This window comes from Fusarium oxysporum, chromosome 9 (assembly GCF_000149955.1).
Source record: "Fusarium oxysporum f. sp. lycopersici 4287 chromosome 9, whole genome shotgun sequence".
Lineage (NCBI taxonomy): Eukaryota > Fungi > Ascomycota > Sordariomycetes > Hypocreales > Nectriaceae > Fusarium > Fusarium oxysporum.
The window spans coordinates 2,755,121-2,774,260 of NC_030994.1; the positions used below are offsets into that span (position 1 = coordinate 2,755,121).

The 19,140-nt window shown below is 51.8% G+C and overlaps 7 protein-coding genes across 11 annotated transcripts; 5 read left to right on the top strand and 2 right to left on the bottom strand.

The window, feature by feature from the left end:
* Positions 1 to 262: 262 nt before the first annotated feature.
* Positions 263 to 4,667, top strand: FOXG_12876 (uncharacterized protein; the record flags this gene model as incomplete). 2 transcript variants are annotated; one of them, XM_018392806.1, is made up of 2 exons in its annotated part: positions 412 to 3,359; positions 3,427 to 4,667. In XM_018392806.1, the coding sequence occupies 2 exons, from the start codon at positions 412 to 414 to the stop codon at positions 3,485 to 3,487; spliced, it is 3,009 nt and encodes a 1,002-aa protein (XP_018251395.1). In that variant the 3' UTR covers positions 3,488 to 4,667. The 2 variants fall into 2 exon arrangements, with proteins under 2 accessions (XP_018251394.1, XP_018251395.1); XM_018392805.1 differs by having other exon boundaries at positions 263 to 4,667.
* Positions 4,328 to 8,391, bottom strand: FOXG_12877 (uncharacterized protein). Of its 2 annotated transcripts, none has more exons than XM_018392807.1 (3): positions 7,910 to 8,391; positions 7,075 to 7,843; positions 4,328 to 7,022 (listed from the first exon to the last, which is right to left on the bottom strand). In XM_018392807.1, the coding sequence occupies exons 1-3, from the start codon at positions 8,217 to 8,219 to the stop codon at positions 4,715 to 4,717; spliced, it is 3,387 nt and encodes a 1,128-aa protein (XP_018251396.1). In that variant the 5' UTR covers positions 8,220 to 8,391; the 3' UTR covers positions 4,328 to 4,714. The 2 variants fall into 2 exon arrangements, with proteins under 2 accessions (XP_018251396.1, XP_018251397.1); XM_018392808.1 differs by having other exon boundaries at positions 7,978 to 8,362.
* An 88-nt stretch (positions 8,392 to 8,479) lies between these two features.
* FOXG_12878 (uncharacterized protein) lies at positions 8,480 to 9,858 on the top strand. The gene has a single exon (XM_018392809.1). It carries the CDS (start codon positions 8,798 to 8,800, stop codon positions 9,626 to 9,628), a length of 831 nt encoding a protein of 276 aa, XP_018251398.1. The 5' UTR covers positions 8,480 to 8,797; the 3' UTR covers positions 9,629 to 9,858.
* FOXG_12879 (uncharacterized protein) lies at positions 8,800 to 12,983 on the bottom strand. 2 transcript variants are annotated; one of them, XM_018392810.1, is made up of 5 exons: positions 12,539 to 12,983; positions 12,036 to 12,484; positions 10,890 to 11,984; positions 10,452 to 10,836; positions 8,800 to 10,357 (listed from the first exon to the last, which is right to left on the bottom strand). In XM_018392810.1, exons 1-5 carry the CDS (start codon positions 12,779 to 12,781, stop codon positions 9,737 to 9,739), a joined length of 2,793 nt encoding a protein of 930 aa, XP_018251399.1. In that variant the 5' UTR covers positions 12,782 to 12,983; the 3' UTR covers positions 8,800 to 9,736. The 2 variants fall into 2 exon arrangements, with proteins under 2 accessions (XP_018251399.1, XP_018251400.1); XM_018392811.1 differs by having other exon boundaries at positions 10,890 to 12,484.
* Positions 12,984 to 13,069: 86 nt separating this feature from the next.
* Positions 13,070 to 14,635, top strand: FOXG_12880 (uncharacterized protein). 2 transcript variants are annotated; one of them, XM_018392812.1, is made up of 3 exons: positions 13,070 to 13,839; positions 13,920 to 14,150; positions 14,222 to 14,635. In XM_018392812.1, exons 1-3 carry the CDS (start codon positions 13,168 to 13,170, stop codon positions 14,411 to 14,413), a joined length of 1,095 nt encoding a protein of 364 aa, XP_018251401.1. In that variant the 5' UTR covers positions 13,070 to 13,167; the 3' UTR covers positions 14,414 to 14,635. The 2 variants fall into 2 exon arrangements, with proteins under 2 accessions (XP_018251401.1, XP_018251402.1); XM_018392813.1 differs by having other exon boundaries at positions 13,070 to 14,150.
* Positions 14,636 to 14,762: 127 nt separating this feature from the next.
* FOXG_12881 (uncharacterized protein) lies at positions 14,763 to 16,899 on the top strand. Its single transcript, XM_018392814.1, has 5 exons — positions 14,763 to 15,481; positions 15,529 to 15,583; positions 15,630 to 15,689; positions 15,737 to 16,265; positions 16,313 to 16,899. The coding sequence occupies exons 1-5, from the start codon at positions 14,880 to 14,882 to the stop codon at positions 16,807 to 16,809; spliced, it is 1,743 nt and encodes a 580-aa protein (XP_018251403.1). The 5' UTR covers positions 14,763 to 14,879; the 3' UTR covers positions 16,810 to 16,899.
* Positions 16,900 to 17,194: 295 nt separating this feature from the next.
* Positions 17,195 to 19,040, top strand: FOXG_12882 (chitinase). Its single transcript, XM_018392815.1, has 3 exons — positions 17,195 to 17,624; positions 17,674 to 17,775; positions 17,826 to 19,040. Exons 1-3 carry the CDS (start codon positions 17,575 to 17,577, stop codon positions 18,871 to 18,873), a joined length of 1,200 nt encoding a protein of 399 aa, XP_018251404.1. The 5' UTR covers positions 17,195 to 17,574; the 3' UTR covers positions 18,874 to 19,040.
* Positions 19,041 to 19,140: the final 100 nt, after the last annotated feature.

The window sequence follows — 19,140 nt, forward strand, 5'->3', positions numbered from 1 at the left end:
CACGCTTCTTTAGAGAACTGCCCTTATCTGGGATCAGAAGAGTCGTCTCCAAGGACCCGGCTACCCTCGAAAGTTACAACGCGATCAGCATCCACGCCAACCATAGCAACATGGCCAAGTTTGGCCTTGTGGACGCCAACTATCTCCGTGCAGCACTGTGGGGGTGGGGTTGTCGGGGGGCTCAGGGGTTTGGCCGAACCAACAAGCGAATCACGATGGTTGCCTAAGCGCCTTGGTGAGCCGTGTAACCTACATTGCAACTCTGAAACGGTTTATTATAAATGTGTCAAACAGCCTTGCGGCAGCTCTAATGTTGCGATGGAGCCGTTATCTTACCGTCCTGCGCTTCAGTCTTTGTCGATAATGAATTGGCGGCTTTCATACACGCCTCCATAAACCAGCAAACTAGCAATGGCATCACGAGACGACTATATCGTCGGGTGGGTCTGTGCCCTGCCCTTGGTAGCAACTGCTGCCGAGGCGATGCTAGACTCCGTTCACCCCGATGGGCCCTTGGACCTGGATATAACTGGCGATATCAAGTTTATCTTTGGCAGACTTAATGGCTACGACATCGTGCTCGCACATCCATCCCCCGGGAATCAAGGAACTGGCTCAGCTGTGGAAACCGTTGAGCAAGTCCGTGTGACCTTCAGGTCCATCCGGTTCATTCTCCTGATCGGATTAGGAGGAGGCGTCCCGCACACGAAGGAGAACATTTCCCTTGGGGATGTAGTTGTGGGAAGACCAGAGCCAGGTCGCTCTGGTCTGGTGCTGTACGAGGGAGGCAAGGTGCACTGGAACGATGACGACGCGGGCAATGGCCGCTCTGAAGGCTCGTTTGAAAAGCCATCCTCTAGTCTGTTGACCGCGACGCGGAAAGTGGAGATGAACTCGATTCTTGGCAACAGTCACATGCGGACTTACATGAACACCATCATGAATAAACATTCTACAATATTCGCCCCGCCCGAGCTGGAGAAAGACGGTACGGTCGGTGCACAAGACGGGGATGGGGACGTAAAGAGCTTGGATGGCAGAGGTGAACGGAATGGATGTCATACTTATACCGGGCAAGCAAGCGCAGACCGGTTGCCCAAGGTCCATTACGGGCTTGTTGCAACCAGTCGTCATCCATTGAGAGACTGCGAGACTCGGGATAGCCTGGCAGCGGACCACGGCATTCTCTGCTTCGAGACCGAAGCGTTTGGTCTACCCGACAGCGGTCGTATCCAAGTCATTAGAGGAATATGCGGTTATTCCGATTCGTTCTTTACTGACGAATGGCAAGGCTATGCCGCCGCTGCGGCGGCGGCGTACGCAAGAGAGCTCTTAATGTCAATGCCCACCACCACAAAGCCCATGGCGCGGGAGATCGAAACCCGAGCAACAACATCCACCGTGCTTAAGGCTCTACTATTAACCAGGCCTGAGGTGGACCGCAGCTCTTTGATCGCCCTGAAAGGACGGAGAGCTGATGGCACATGCGAGTGGCTCACACGACACGCAAACTACCAAAGATGGGCTGCTGGCGACAGTCCGCCCCTGCTCTGGGTCTCGGGTGGTCCTGGAAAGGGGAAGACAATGCTGGCCATCTATGTAACCGAGCTGCTGCAACCAGAACAAGATTCGACAGAGGGGGTCCTTCTCTACTATTTCTGCAGTAACCGTGACAAGAACCGGAACTCAGCTATTACCATCATGAGAGGAATTATACACCAGTGGATCACCGCCGAGCCTCATTTGGCGCAGCACGTCAAGAGCTATTTCGACGGCTCTGAAACGATTAAATACACAATATCCAATTTTGTGACCCTATGGAGGGTCTTTCTCTCCCTGCTTCGCGAGACCGCATCAAGCACCATCACCTGTGTGCTGGACGGCCTGGATGAGTGCGAAAAGGGGTCGCTCCAACAGCTCCTGGATGCTTTAAGGAACTATTTATCTCAAAATGCGAAAGATACAAGGTCGAACCTAAGACTGATTCTTCTCTCGCGCTCCCAACCAGCAATACTGGAGAGCAAACTTGGTCATTTTCCCCGGGTCAGGTTGGACGAATCAGACATGGAGGTAGCCAAGGATGTCGAGAGATACATCGCATCCAAGGTTTCAGAGCTCGCCTTGGATCAAACCCTGTCAGAGGACCAACTATCGCAAGTGCGGCAGGCCTTGATGGACGGCGCCGATGGCACCTTTCTCTGGGTTGGTTTCGTTGCGGACGAGCTCAAGGGACGAAGTTGGCAAAAGATCCAGGATATTCTCCACCGAATGCCCAAAGGCCTAGGTGGCGTTTACCAGCGGCTACTGCAGCAGGTTGAGGACAAGGAACAGCTGATTCCCATCTTGCGGTGGCTTGTGCTTGCTGCAAGGCCTCTGACAATCGACGAACTCTGTGTGGCAGCCAAGATTGCTCCGTCTATCGACCGTACTGCCGCTGAGGCTACACGGGATCGGCTCAACTCCTGCGGGCTTCTGGTGAAGGTCGACGGGGACGTAGCCAACCTCGTGCACGAGTCCGCCAAAGAGTTTTTCCAAAGCGATCAAGTTGATGATCTCGAAGAGATCAGCATGTTCCGCATGGGTCCGGCCACTCACCGTACACTTATGGACGCCTGTCTGTCACTGATCGAGAACAGCCATGTTTCCTCAGCGAGCATCAGCGAGCAGTCCCTCACCAAACACCTCCTGACCTATGCCTGTCTTTACTGGCCCTACCACTTGCAGCGCGCACACGAACTGGTTAGTGACCGTTCTATGTTCACGCGTTCATTCTTCAAGCCCGAGACTCCGATCAGGGAGGACTGGTGGAAGTTCTACTGGGACAAAGAGCAGTATGGTGGAGCACCGCCCTCTTTTTCACTGCTACATCTCGCCTCATACCTGGATATTCCAGCTTGGACCAGGGTGCTGCTAGAGCAAGACGCCACGAAGCATAGCTCCCGCCACAGACTTGTTGCACGGAAAGATAACTATGGTCGGACGCCACTATTCTGGGCCGCGACCCGGGGTCACAAAGACATCGTCGAGCTGTTACTCAAGCACGGTGCCCCCGTAAGCTCCAAAGACCGGAGCAATATGACACCGCTGCATATAGCGGTCACGGGAGGACACAAGGATGTTGTATCTCTTCTCCTTGAACATTCCGCCCCGATCGAAGCCAAGGCGAGCTATGGCGACACACCACTGATACGAGCCATCCAGGCCAACTCTAAAGAAATCGTCCAGCTCCTTCTGGAGCATGGAGCGAGCGTTGCTGATTTGCCTATCATTGGCACGGATCAGCGGAGCCAGCGGACGATGACCACGGAAGAGAGGGCAGAACAGCTGCTCGGGTTGCAGGAGCAGCTCTTCGCGGCCAGGTACGAGGAATCTTCGCGCCTCGTCGGGCTCACGATCAAGACGCTCACCTTATCGTTCCAATTTCAGCCCATCGTCAAACTTTTCAAGTTCTATCTCGAGCACTCCTCCATCGGTCGTTGGGAAGTGATGCACGTGCTCCAGGACCTGGTCAGGAACAACAAGATTGCGAGGCTGCGGAACTGGGCTCAAGCCTATATCGATTTTGGCACCCAACTGGTCCAGGCAGAGGACGCAAAGAACCTCGCCATCATGACGGATCTTTCGGTCCAGGTATTCCGCGTAGTCTCCACCGGCGACCTCGAGGCTCTGCTGGTGATCGGCGTCCTCGTCGGCTCGAGCGTCATACTCGCCGCGGCCGAAAAGGGATGGTGGCCGGGCGTCGACATCTCGGCACGCACGTTCGCCCAGTTTGCTGCTCTGGCGTATCACAGAGACCGGGGCAAGTTCTTGCACTACGGCGTCCGGGAGTTCCTTGTCGAGTTCGACGGCTGCATCCGTGGTGGAAGAAGGTCTGAGAGCGCGGCTCGGACCGTCGTGCTCTTCAGCACCCACTTCGCCATCATCGACACCAAGGAGCCTCGCCCGATCGATTACTTTGCGACAATCATCGCAGAGTACTATGAAGGTTACGTCGGTACCGCTGACGAGGAGCGGCTCTTTAGTGACGCGACTCATGCGTGCGCTGATGAGCTTGAGATCATTGGCAAAACGCGCGATTCTCACAAACTGCTGTTGTTCGTCACCGCCATCCTGCAGTTCATAGAGCGCTGCTCTAAGGACATAGCCAAGGACCACTTCTTAAGCATGATACCCGCGTCGTGCCTGATACTCTGTCAACGAGGCCATGCGCTTCATGAATGGCTTATTGCCCAAGCAATTCCTGAGACCATGAGTGTTTCGATATCGCAGCAGCCGGAGATGGCCCAAAGGCGTGCCTTCAAGGCTGTTGTTGAGTGTATCATCATTGGCAAGCAATACGGGCTGTTAGATCCCGTGATTCTGCAACAGAGGCTCAGGAAAACTCTTAATATCAGTAACTATGTCAGTAAAACGCTGGAGGAAATTCTGCTTTGAACTGGTCTCGCACATCTGTGCGATCCTGCAAGCTGCCAGAACAGAAGGAGTTGGTCGACAGTTGACGCTTGTACCATCAGACCCTAATTTAGCTTTTTAATTGATTTATGTACATATCTAGCCGTGGTCGATGTTCAAGCTACACTGCTTCACGTTGAAACTAAAGCAGTATTTCCTTGTCTGTCAGGGCTCCAAGTTGCAATCACGTTATCTCATCTAATCGTTATTGTATGGCACCCCGGCGGCTAAACTAACACTCGCTGGGTCGACCCATGTGCTTTCAAGACATACCTTGGCCTCTGAGTCGCTTCCAGAAGCTTGAAATCCTAGATCGAGGTTGTTCGCTTCTTGATTCTGCCTTGGCTTGGCTGTGAGTATCAGACGGAGCAGACGTGTTCTGGGTCTGTGGATCAGGCTTCATCGGCCACACCGAAGCATCAGGCGGGTAAAGCGAGTTCATAGAATCGGCTTGGTGCAATATCAATCTGATCTGCTCGTCTTTCTCAGTGTCGTGAACTGGCTTGCTGTACCCGTACCGCCGAAGTTGTTGCAGTATTTCAGAGTTATGGACAAATAGTTCCCACATCTGCCGCCCCGCTGGAAGGATGTTCGGATCCGCACCCTTGCTTAACAGCAATTCTACGATTCGCAGGTGGCCTTTACTCGCAGCATAATACAGTGCGGTTCTCCTTCCAGCATCGGTGCCATTGATATCATGACCCTGGTCCAAGAGGAGTTCGGCCAGGTCTATATTGTTCTCCCGTGCCGCTTTTCGTAGTCCGGTGACTGGCCTGCAACATCGAGACTTGGAGTATGCCAAATTGCTGAGTTTCGCATAAGTATGACTCCCGAGCTCAATGTCGAGCCAATCTTCTGCTGTGCGGCCGGTGTCATCTCGCTCGACGAGGAGCCGGTCTCCAAGAGGTAGGCGGAGGAGTTCTCTGACCGTATCCAGATGCCTCCCAAGAACGGCAAGATGTAGTGTAGACCAGCCGTGATTGTCCTGCGAAAGAATGAGTCGATCTGTCCCTTCACTTGGACCGCAGTCGGTGTAGATCTGCGATATGATAGCATGGTTCCCTAGGTAGGCAACGTGATGCATCATTGTCCAGCCATGACATGTTGCGCTATTCAGATCTGCCCCGTAACTGAGAAGCTGACGGATTCGATGTACACCACTGCCTGCAACACAGTGCAATGGTGAAGTTCCATATAAGCTCACCGCATTCACATCGGCCTCATAATCCAGGATCAATTCTATGACAGGCCTTCTAATGTCAACCGCGGACTCGGCATCTCGGCCCTCGGTATGTGATGCTGGTCCCTCAACAGCCCAGTGTATAGCGGACCACCCGTCGTGATCTCGCTCGTTTGGAGAGGCACCCTCTGAAAGGAGGAGGCTTACTACATCCACCATGCCCTGAGCAGCCGCCTGGTTCATCAGGAGAGCCTCGGAGACTCTTGGTAGTGATGGCCTTGACTTGATGAAAAGCATAGCCAGGTGGTGCTGGCCAAGACTGATTGCCCATCCCGCAGCAGAAGTACCCCGTGAATTGTCGTACTTGTCCGCCGGGTCAGCCCCAAGTGATTCCAGCTTGTAGATTATGCCTGAGTGTTCGCTGACAGCAGCCCATAGTAGTGGCGTGAATCCATAATCGTCGAGAATATCGATTGAGGCCCCAGCTTGTACCAGCAAGCCAATGCCTTCCACAAAGCCTCCTCTTGCCGCGTAGTGCAGTGGCGTCAGGCCGTTCTCGTCTTTGGCGCAAATCGCCTCGTGATCAGAAGATTCTAGCAAAAGCCTCATTGTATCTTCCTTGCGGTAAAGAGCAGCGTAATGAAGAGGCTTCTTGCTGCGAGACCTGTCGCTTCCAGTGACAAGATGCATCAAAGCCCGAACTCGTTCCACGTCGTCGCATTGAATCGCAAGATATAGTGCATCGAGATCTGGTGGCTGACGAGTGTCTTCAAGATCGAGCTTTTTAATCGACGAAGTAATGGTTTCCTTGAGATCGCCAGTCCGGTCGTCTCCGGCAGTATCTGAGAAGTTCAATTCGTCATCGTCCATGATGCTGCACATAGACCCACGTAACTTTGCACCGCCTTCTTCTCCAATTAATATGTCACTGGCTAAGTCGCTGGCCTCTGTCTCGCCGTCAGTAGGGAGCTTCTGCAGCGCCAGCAGCGCAAGCTCCTTCATGTGTGCGGCAACGTGAGAATGCAGATTGTCATAGGAGAAAATTCCATAACGGTCGGTCTCTTCAGATGGGACAAAGTCGTCACCAAAAGGACACTCGTGTATCTTGTCCTGGAATGGCCTCCGCGCTGCTTCACTCAATGTCCGGACGTAAGCCTCGGGAACACCGTGTTCATCGCAAGAATGCTTCTGGAATTGGATCTCGTCTCTGAAGATCATAGGCTTGTGAGAAGGAGCTCTGCATTCCCACGCGATTCCGTGCGAGTTCTGCATATGGCTCATCCACGCTTTGGATGATTCGAAAGTCAATGGATCGTGACCCTGTCGACATGAATCCGTACATGCAGTGAAGAGACAAATGAATGGCTCTAGATCCCTAATGACATGGGTTCTGTTGGCAGTCAGTCTTCACACCGCAATATAAGAGGAGAAGATTTGCGCACCTCCAGATGTTGTATTTGTTAGGGCCCTTGAATTCGATGATCACGCCACAGTAAGGACATTCATTCTGTTGCGGAATGGGTGGGAAAGACAGCTCGTTGTTCACCAACACGGACTTTGCTCGGGGAACCTCCGTTGTGGACTTTGCGTACAGCGCCCCGATCTCGGTCTGCCGAGCGGTGGTAGCATAAGTTAACGGAGCGGGTGGGTAGTCCTGCCGACTAGGATCCTCGTTGGTGACTTTGATTTTTGGGGTTGCCTCTGGAGCAAACCGCACAGTCCTTGGCTTCTCCGGAATCTTGGGCAGTGGCATTTTTATTTGATCTGCCTGCGGGTGTTCAATGCTCAACGCAACACGTCTCCGATGCAGCCTCTGATAAGACAGCCGCCGAAGCCGCAGTGCATTTGCTTCAATAAGGGCGCCGCGAAGCGATTCTGGGGCCTCAGGGAATCGGAAGCGAATATAACAGTCGGTGTACAAGCGCAGCTCATCAATAGCACGTTGTGTGTCATCATCCAGCTGATAGTCCTTTAGCTTTTGTGCTCTCGAGGTCTTTGCGGACTTTCTAATCGCATTAGACAATCGAAATAACCGCGTCACAGTGCCACTGATGGTGTACGTGAGGAGGGAAGTGTTTTTTTCGGATTGGTCTTCGTCACTGTCTATGTCGCTGGCGTTGTCCTCACTCTCGACCACGCGCACTTGGTCTGAAATAGATATGCGCCGCTTCTTCCTGCTCGGGGTCGGTGGTGGCTCGACTATCGGTTTCACTATAGCAGAAATGACTGTTAAAAACCACCATTTGGAACACATTGAGTAGCGTTTGATCTACTCACACTCCATGAGAGAGCTGTAGATCACGTCTAGGAGCTGGTGAAGAATATCGACAATGTTCGGACTGTACCTGAGCCTGAAATCCAGAGAGATGTTCGGCGGCCCAAAGACGTCCATGTTGGAAGCCCATAACGTAAACCTCGCTAGCTGGTCATCCATTATTGTTGGATCAGGGATAATGTTGGGCATAGTCATATTCTTCTGGAAGAGCTCGGTGCATTTCAGCGCATGCTCGGCAATCGTAGGTCCGGAGATATCTTTGAGAAAGATGTCCTCTGGCTTATCCAGATCCATGGGGGCAGATTGTGCCATGATGGTCAAGACGGACAGGCAGCGAGGGCTTTCCCGTGTGCTGGAGGCTCACGATTTCGGGTTATGGAATATCCCTTGTGTGGCTTGCGACGGTCAAAGTTGCCAGACTTCTTTCTGCCTTGAAGCCTACGAGGCGGTGTCGCTGTATGGTCATCCAGCACCAAGAGCCAACTGCATCGGTGGTGTCCATCGAGCGGCAGCAACCAACGGCTTACATCCAGGCCGCGCTGTCATTGGCTGATCCCAGCGGGAAGACCCGTGCAAGGCGCTCGGCAGGAGAAGCGGGGCGACTGAAGGTCTGAAATTACCTTGGGCACTGCCGCCAGCAGACCCTGCTTCCAAGCGCGCGCTAATGGAACCCATCTTCATCACAAGCCTGGCAGCTGGGAGGTTGAGGTTGACTTGCAAACCTCCAGGGCTTATATATATAATGGCTGGCTTTCGCCGCAGTCCAGCAGCTAGACGTGGCAAATACTCTCGGGGCTTCCATTGAAATAAGCAAGTCTTCCCCCAAAGCCCAAAAACAAACGAAAGGAGTGAGATTATCTACGGCCGGGCTCACAATCTCAATTGAAGCCATGGCAACTTTCACAAAGACTTACTTCCTCTGTCCAACCACCGAGTTCATTCAGGCGCCTCCCACTGGTCCATTACGACTGGGCTCCCTACTCCGGTCCACAGCGACGCCCCAGTATCCTCTCAATGCCACGCACAATATCCCTCTGGCACAGGACCCTTCTCCTATTGTAGAGACCGCTTGGAAGAAAACAGTCTCGGCCGAAACGGGTCTGGGCCTCGGCGTCTATGCACAGTTCCTACGACTCGGTCTTGGTCCTGAAGCCAGTGCCGATCATTCCAGTCAAGCGTCGAGCGTCTTTGCTTTTGATTCCATGACAACGTTATCATTCGATCCAGAGCCACAGTATGTTAAGGAAGCAATTAAAGCGCCCACTGTGCAGGCCTACTTGAAAGAGCCGAAGCAGCGCTTCGCCCCCATCGTCTCGCTCTACCTGGTGACCGGCTTGAAGCTCGTCAAAGGCGCAAACATCAAGTACTCGACGTCGAGCAGCACGGACGTCAAAGCAAATATCGGCATCAACGTGGCGCCTCTCGGCCTGACCATCGGCCCGAAAGGCCACTGGACGAGGAAGAGTGATGACGATACCGAGTTCAACAGGGAGTCTGAATTCGTTTTCGCGTTTCGCGTGAAGCGGCTCAAGATCGGACTTGGAAGAAAGCTGGAGGCAGAAGGTTATACAAAAGGTGCATTCTTGACCACTGGGGAGGAGGCAGATGACAGCGAACAAGAAGCTTGTCTGATGGACGACGTAGATGGCTCCTCCTGCGCAAACGCTAGTTTTGTTGGTGATGCCACTGAGGGCGAGTGCGTGTACTGCATTCCTGCATGATCCGGGCTGGTTTGGCTGGATATCTTGACGGACACATCACAACAGGCTTTCTCTTTGTCAACATATTTTTGGGGTATCTATTCGAGTGACCATTTTCCTTCTTGGTGTTTACTGTAACATGATGTCCCTGATGTGCTTGATTCTGGTGTATATCTCCTCCCTTGATGATCCCATGTTCGACAGAAACTGTGGTAGGATGTAGTCGTAATCATCGCGTCTCTTGCCTTTCGTTATGCTCTTGAGCACAACTTTCATATGGTCAAAATCCTTCAGCCACTTGCCTAGTCGGTCGGTATCGGTAGGCGAATTCTGCTCTTGCTGCCTCACAAAAGAGAGGAGCGAAGCAGCAATCCCGGCGGCGATAGGCGTCGCTACCGATGTCCCGGACATGACACGAATGTTACTGTTGTGACCATTCGTACCGACAGGCCAGTGCGACTCAACATTCTCCCCGAGGAGAGAGAAGTTCACATCATCTTCTTCAGCCATCGGATTAAAGCCGGAAGGGACCCCGTTCCCATTGGATGAGTGTATGCAAAAGACCCCGCTATCTTTGGCTGGGAAAGCTCGACCGTGGTTTAGCCCGTCGTTTGACGCTGCTGCGAACATCAGTGTTTGCTTCTTTCCTGCATTCCGTATTGCTTCTTTCATATCCTCATGGAATTCCCGGATTCCAAAGGACATAGAGATAACATCCACCTCCCACACAGATACGGCGTGGTTGATGGCCTTACACAGTGTTAGTCAAAGGGCCCAAGAAAGTTGCACATCCTCAAGCTCGATCCGTGCCATAAGATATGCGCAAAGCTGCTGTCAGACTTACCTTTGAGATGGCACTATAGCTGTCGCGACCTAGCGTTGCTTGGTTTGCGATTCTGGCTATATAAATCTCAGCGCACGTGGCAACCTTAAGCAAGAGACCAAGAGCATGGGTGCCGTGTCCAATTTCATCCTGATACTCCCCCTCATTCCGTCCGGCAACAAAGTTCTGGAATCCCTTTATCCGCGAATCAATGTTTCCTTCGTTGTTCCTCAAGAGCGGATGGGTAGGGTCGAAACCAGAGTCCAAAATTGCTATGCGCACCGGACCATCAACGCCAGACGCAGTGCGTGGCGTCCCTCCATGCGACATAAAGTCCTCATAGGGATCAACATACTGATAGATCGGCATCATCATTTTATCCATCCAACGATCTGATAATGGTTTTCTTCAGGGTTTGTCAGTTCGCACAACACGAAAACGCCTTGGAAGACAGCTTACTCTTGCACAGAGGCCATTTGATGGTTCGCATCAAAGAATTGTAAGCTCTGAGAAGCTTCAACAGGTATGTAGTGGCGAGGCAAGCCGGGAGTCTGCACTGTGCTGTACCGTCTTGCTGTGGTTTGCAGATCTGGAGACGGTAGGATCACGGGGGGTTCTGAAGTAGCTTTTGTGACTGACTCGCGCCTAGCTGTATGCTGTCGGATGACCTCGCAGCCATTCTTGCCCCAACAACGCTGGTTTTCGTAAGCACTCAAGCTCTGCAAGTTTTCTAAGTCTTTCAGCCACGTTTTGGGGAACTCGGATTCGAGTCTCTTCACCACGTTCTGGTAGAACAGCTTTTGAACGCTGGCGGATTCAAATGTTGTATGCTCTCCAGCGGGTAGGTATTCCCATTGAAGGCATGCCTTTGTGGCAAGGTAATAGTCCATCCCGGCATCGACTTCGAGGTCTTTAAGGACTTCTAAACTGGTATAGTAAGCACTGTTGACAGTCTGACTAGCGTCTGGGTCGTCTTGCCAAGCTTCTATAGGTTTGCAATAATGAAGCTCGCACAACAGGATACCAAGCGCGAGCACGCTGGCGTTAGGATGGACCATATGCTTAGCAGTGTCAATCTCGGCTTCATTTTCCCTGGCCACTGCTCTATTGGGCATAGCAATGGGAACTCGCTTCATGTCCAGAAAGGGTTTCGTAATATCGGGAAGACTGTCTTCCCCCAACGGCTGAAAGAACTGTATGTTTGAATGGTTGAAGGTCGGTTGCACCCAAGGTGTTTCGAGGAAGGGAAGCAGCGCCGTTGCAAGGACGACAGCAAGTATTCGCTTTCCCATATGTGGCAAAACCGAGGTCCCACCAGTCAGCTCCTGCTGGCGTTTGAAAAGAGCAGATAATGACACCATCTGTGGGTGGTGAGAGTCCCCAAAAGCTTTAGGCTGTGGACGAAGCCTCCTAAACATTCCATTCTCAAACTTAAGATGCAGGCAAGTTTGTTGATCTAACGACTCTTTGATAGTCTGGCAGATATGCACAAAATCGGACAGCACACTAGGCGCGATCTCTGATTTGTGTCCATACAGGTCGACTGCCTCGTCCCTAGACAAGTCATATTAGTCAATGGATTATCTTCGCGAGTAAGGCATTTACTTGATGGTGATCTTTGCCTCCTGCAGCGAGACCTGCAGCAGTGATTGCACGCCAAAAAAGACTTCGAATGACGTCTCCAACGGCGAGCTTTTTCCCGGCGGAGGCAACGAGAGCCTGACGGTCAAGCGCGAGCATTTCTGACATACACACGTCCAGTGTGTCCGCAGCCCCTGATATAGCAACATGGACTGTTTTCTCGCCCGGATTGCAAAGTCTGCTTCAGGCGCATTCGCATCATCAACCGCGTCTGGGTTGTCTCGAACAATTACCCGGCGTTTCTTCGTGAGGGTTTCCATGCACTGGAACTCTTCGAGGACGGCGTCCTGGTCTCGCTTTCGTTTGCTCAAACGGATTGCTGCGTCGGACGGTCGACCTCCCTGTCCATCTGCCCGTTGAAGGATGTGATTGACCGCTTCGAGGTTCGGGTACGGCGCCTCCTGGTTAAAGTTCTATCTCATTCTGCATCAGTGGTGGAAATCGTTGGCTGGGATCAGGCAGCTGACAAAGTCTACATCCTGGTTCTTTTTGAGCTGTACGAGATTATTGAGCGCACGCAATGCGTTCGCTTGGTGCTGTGGGTCGAGACTCTCGAAGTCTTGGGTCTCGTACTGTAAAAAAGCATCCGTCCGTACCCAAGCGTTGCGCGCCTGCGATTCCACAGTCTGAGGAGTTGATCGTTCTGGCGACCACCCGGCTACATAACCCAGTATCCTCCTGAACAAGCTGGCTTGTCCGTTCTGGTTCATAGTCGGCGCAATGTAGTCGCGGTCGTTGGACTCCGATGAGTTGTGACGGACGTCCCTCTAACCAAGCTGGATTGGAAACATGAAATCGAGGCGATCAAACCGTTCTGCGCCAGGCGCCTTATGTCGCTAGGGGACGGGGTCTTCCCGAACCGTCTCGTCTACCGCTGGCTGGGAAGTGTGCCGGTCGTTACCTCAGGACCCATCTTCTGCTTACACACGACTGTTTCTGAAACGATCCTCACCTTAAACATGTCTTGGCCAATCAGAGACGTCCACACCCCCGCTAGACTTCAGTAGGTGGTATCGGCTAACCGCCGAGGCGCTCAGGCACCCACAACGGGATCGAGCCGCTCCTAGCTGCCTTCTGTCCCTACTCCCCTTGGCCAATGCTCAAGGCCTCAAGCCTCCTCCTCATCCCCCTCCTCTTCCTGCAACATCAATGTCTGTCATCGAACCACTCCTTCGATCATACGAGGATTCGGTACAACCTGGAACAACTTCGCGCACTCATTATGACCGGGCCAGATACTATTAAGCAACGCCGCGCGCAGCCTGAGAACCTAAACGGCGTAAAGCAGCCCATGGCCAATCCATCACCCACAACACGGACCATCACGTGGCACGATATTCCCGAGTGGCGGCGAGACAACAAATACATCCTCGCCGGCTATCGCCCGTTGGAAGCAGACTATTTGCAAGTCATCAAAAGTCTCACTTTCTTGCACAATGAGACCTGCAACGTGTATACCCATTTGATCGGCGCTGTGCTGCTGCCACTCTTTGCGGCCGCCATTCTCCGAACTATCTATGGGCCACAGTACATTGACGTCACAAGAACCGATTTTATCATGTTCAGTGTCTTCTTCTGTTCCGCCGAGAGCTGCCTGATTTTCAGCGCTATATACCATCTCATCGGAAGTCACTCACACGAGGTGGAACAATTCTGGCACCGGATGGATTTGCTAGGGATTGTCATCGTCACCGTTGGCACCTTTATCCCTGGGATCTACTATATCTTCAACTGCGAACCATTTCTGCAGAAGATTCATTGGACTATTGTTTGCCACCCGGGCCACTTAGATACACCCTCGGCTGTGAGAGGTGACAAGTCTTCGAAGCATGCTAACCAGGTCGTTAGGTTATACTTTGCGGATCTGCCACAGCGGCTCTCATCTCCATACCCAAGTTCAGGACGTTGCGATGGCGTAAGGTGAGGGTCGGCGCCTATGTGGCGCTCGGTGCGTCCGCTTTTATCCCCTTGTTGCACGGCGTACAGGTCTATGGGCTAGACTATATGCTCGAGTATTCGGGCATGAAATGGTACCTTGTCGAGCTCCTTCTATACGGAGGGGGCTGCGGCCTTTATGCAGTACGAACATCTTGCTTTCCCTTCCCCGGCCTTTCCATGTTGAGAGAGCCATCTCTGACCTAGGAGTGCAGTTCCGAATCCCTGAGCGCTTTGCACCAGGCCATTTTGACATCTGGTTCAGCTCACATCAGATCTTCCATGTATCGATTTTATGCGCCATGTACGTGCATACGGTTGCGTTAACGCAGGCTTTCACAGCGTGTCATACCTTAGACATATGCCACATTCAGTCTGTTCATCAAGCTAGGGGCACAAAGTTGTAAGGGCCGGGGATCAGGATCAAGAAGATGCGAGTGGCATGCTTTCGTTCCAATATTTTCTATCGCAATCACGGGGCCGAGCCGGTCAGATGGGAATTACAAATTAGGAATTAGGAATTTAGTTGCCAGTCAACTAACGGGATCTAAAGGAACACTTCAATCTCTCATAAGATTCTACTATATAAACTGGTTAAATTGAGTAGTGCCTGTGGGTCTGACCCAGCGCGTTTATTCGACCAATGGTGCTATTCAGCAGATGTTTATGCCTTTAGTAGTTAGTCGGAATTACAGGGCCAAGCACGCCATAACCTCCAGACCTGCAGGGGCCACACTCCCTAAACCACAGCCACACCGACGTCACTCCTCATTCCACCAAACCATCTTACACGATACCCAACGATAAGAAACCCAAATAAACAGAACAAACTTTGTCAACAAAAAAGACTCGCCCATCGGGGTTGGAGCAACCATGTTGTCAAGGTTTTTCGACCGCTCGTATGCCGCAGCCATGTCGTCCCGCGGAGAGTACCAACCCCTCCCAAACAATGATGAACCGGAAAGCAACACCATGGAGGGACGAGATGTCAGAGCTGAGAATTATCGCGATGCAGCGGCTATGCTGCTCATCAAAATGGGACGTTCGCCAGATGAGCAGATCACCATTTCGCCAGCTGATGATGCCCGGATTCTACGGCGTATTGACATTGCGTTACTGCCCCTCATGCTCTCAGTGTACTTCCTCCAAGCTTTAGACAAAGCAACATTATCATACGCCTCAATATTCGGCCTTATCGAAGACACCAACCTCGAAGGCGATCAATACTCATGGCTCGGAAGTATTGTGTATCTCGCGCAATTAATAATGCAACCACCGCTCGCCCTCGCGCTAGTCAAGTTACCCATCGGAAAACTCACGAGCGCTATGGTGTTGGCGTGGGGAGTCACGCTTGTTCTGATGACTTGGGCGAGCAATTTCAAGACATTGATGGTTGCGAGGTTCTTTCTGGGTGCGTTTGAAGCTAGTATTGGACCGAGCTTTATTGCGATTACGCAGATGTGGTGGAGGAGAAGGTATGTCTGGTGGGTTGATGGTGTGAGATGTTACTAATGTTTTGAAGAGAGCAGACGTTGAGAATTGGATCGTGGTATTGTATGAATGGGTTGACGTGGGTGGTGAGTGTGATGTTCTTTATTGATAGCCCGAGCTAATGCTTCACAGCTCGGGAGTCTCATTACTTATGGACTCGCACATATTGATTCCAAGATGAAGCCCTATCAGGTATACCAAACTCACTCTTTTCCATGTCGCTGTACTTACACCAATAGATCATATTTCTCTTCTTCGGCGCAATCACAGTAGGAGTGTCCTTCGTCATGTTCTTCTGGATGCCCGATTCACCCACCGAAGCCAAGTTTCTCACCGACGAAGACAAGATCATTGCAATCGAGCGTCTTCGCAATAACCAAATGGGTGTCATGTCTCGCGAGTGGAGGATTTCTCATGTTGTTGAGACTTTGAAGGACCTCAAGACATGGTGCTGGGTTGCCATGATCTTTTGCATCTCCGTACCTTCAAATGGCATCTCGACTTTCGGGCCTTTGATCATCAAGTCATTTGTGTCGGATCCCTTTGAGACGATGTTATTCAACGTCCCTGTTGGTGTTTCGCACATCATCGCTGTGTCGGCGAGTGCTTATGTCGCCATGAAGTGGAAGCTCAAGGGCCCGGTCATCGTTATGCTGTGTATCCCTCCCATCGTTGGATGCGCCATTCTCTTACACTTTGCGCATAATCTTGAGAACAAGGGGGTTTTGCTGGCTGGCTATTTCTGCTTGTGCACATACACTGGTATCAGTGAGTATCTCCTCATCTCTTGTCACGCTTCACCTAACAGCATTCAGCACCCTTGATTTACTCATGGTCATCACAAAACACAGCCGGCGACACAAAGCGCAAGTCCACATCAGCACTCATCTTCATCAGCGCCTCAGCCGGCAACATTATCGGTCCTCTACTCTACTCTCCCGATGAAGCACCAGCTTACACCCGCGGTCTTCGCGCGAACCTCGCACTCTACATCATCGTTATCGCTCTCGTGGTACTCACTTCTCTGCACCTCACTCGACTGAACCGCCTTCACAGCCAGCGCAGAGTCGCGCTTGGAAAGAGTGCCGTGCTTGTCGATCGAAGTCTGGAGACGGCGGAAGAGGTGGAGAGGATAGAGCATATGGAGAGATCATTGCGTGGAGGGGTACTGCGTGAGGCGGAAGAGAATGAGGATGATAGGGTTACTGAGTCGGGAGATTTGGAAAGGGATAGAGCGGATCGGAAGGATGAAGATAAAGGCTTTGATGATATCACGGATTTGGAGAATGAGGATTTCTTGTTTGTGTTTTGATACCCTGGCACAGGAATATTCAATGACGTTGCGACTGTTCACATAGAGATACAAAGATTCAGTATCAAAATTTACATCTTTCTTCAACAATCCGAAGGCAACGATACTCAAGTATTTGCGCTATTCTCAGACTGATCCGCCAAGCTGCCAATGCCGTTCAGTCCCGTCGTCTGGTGCGTTGTCTAGCTCATGCATTTACCCCAGCTGCCTGGGCTTAAGGAGCATAAAAAAGCTTGGGATCTTGAGCAAAGACGCCAAAAGTAATTCGTCAGGTATTGTCACATATTGCCCTGTAGCTGCCTCAGTATTTTAGTCACTTAGCGTCGATTTCTTACCCCTCTAGCCAGGGACGCAGCATTGCCACGATTGTAGCACCGCCACTCTTGGCCGCTCAGACCCAAAAGCAAGTCAAGCCGCAGATGACGACGCAAAAACATGGATTGGAAGTTGGACATGAAGAGCTGAAACTGGTCAGTGAATTGCTGAGTAAGAGGCTTGGATGCCTCCACGTTTCTTATATCTGACTATTTGTTTGCTACACCTTCAAGACCTACTCAATTCACTTCGTTATTCACTTGTTCTTTGAAGCTGAAGTGATTCCCCACCTCCAGCCCCTCCAAGTGCCCCTCCATCATCACGGATATTCCACAAAGACAACGAGCTGGGCATTGTACCTGGTCAAGTGTCCTTCTTATAACCTCCCTTCTCATTGCATTGATCGCAGTATTTCTATCCAATACCTTTACGTCTATTACTTCAGTCAAAATGGGTGGTGGTCCTGAAGGTTTCCGCACCGTCGCTTACTTTGTCAACTGGTATGAAACTACCCTGTATCGAGACATTGAACTCAGCTAACGAGAACAGGGCCATTTATGCCCGACAGCATCGTCCTCAAGATCTTCCCGTAGAGAACCTCACACATGTTCTCTACTCATTCGCCAATGTCCGCAGCGACTCTGGCGAAGTGTAAGTCACAACCAACGCTCATCTCAATGCAGCCCAGCTAACATCATCAGCCATCTCACCGACTCATGGGCCGATACTGACATTCACTGGGATGGCGACTCCTGGAATGACCAAGGCACCAACTTATACGGCTGTATGAAGCAGCTCAACCTTCTCAAGCGTCGTAACCGCAACCTTAAGGTTCTTCTCAGTGTTGGAGGATGGACCTACAGCAGTAACTTCAAGGCTCCTGCCAGCACACCCCAAGGACGCGATACCTTCGCCAAGAGCTGCGTTGACCTTCTCAAGAACCTCGGATTCGACGGTATCGACATTGATTGGGAGTACCCTCAGAACGCAGATGAGGCTAGAGATTACGTTGAGCTGCTTGCTGCGGTTCGATGTGAGATGGATGCTTATGCCCAGACTTTGAGCCAGCCTTATCATTTCGAACTGACCGTTGCTTGTCCCGCTGGCGCGACAAACTTCCAGAAGCTCGACATTCGTGGAATGGATCGATATCTTGATTTCTGGAATCTGATGGCCTACGATTATGCTGGGTCTTGGGACTCTGTTGCTGGCCACCAGGCGAACTTGTACCCATCTCCCGACAACCCCCAATCAACACCCTTCTCTACATCCGCCGCCATCGACTTCTACGTTCGCAGCGGCGTATCCCCTGGGAAAATCGTTCTCGGCATGCCCCTCTACGGCCGAGCTTTCGAGAACACCGACGGTCCAGGCCGCCCCTACCAAGGCGTAGGTGGAGGAACCTGGGAAGCTGGTGTCCACGACTACAAGAAACTTCCCCTCGAGGGTGCTACAGAGTATGGGGACAGAGGATGCTGCGCAAGCTACTGCTACAACCCCCAGACACGAACCATGGTCACATACGACACGCCGCGAGTTGCCTGGGACAAGGCGGAGTATGTCAAGAAGTGGAAGCTCGGAGGTGCAATGTGGTGGGAGAGCAGTGCGGACAAGACTGGTGAACAAAGTCTGATCACGACTGTTGTGAATGGGTTTGGTGGACCGGGTGCACTTATGAGGCAGGATAATTGCATTGAGTATCCTGCGAGTAAGTATGATAACTTGCGAAATGGATTCCCAGACAATTGAGGCGAAGTGGATTTGGTGGGTCAGGGAGTAAGATGAGCGTTGAGTTAGGTTGACGCTTTCACTCTTGGGAGAAACATAAGTAAATGAACAGTATGAATAAATCACGGCCTCAACAAGAATGAACCAAGACAAAATATTGAGTTCACGAATACTTTTGCATGCTTCATCTCATAAAGTCTCATCGAATCGATGCTGGCTAGATCCATCCACGTGACCATTCACTAGCCACACCAGCCTCAACTGGTCCGTGCGCAAGCTGCCAGAAAA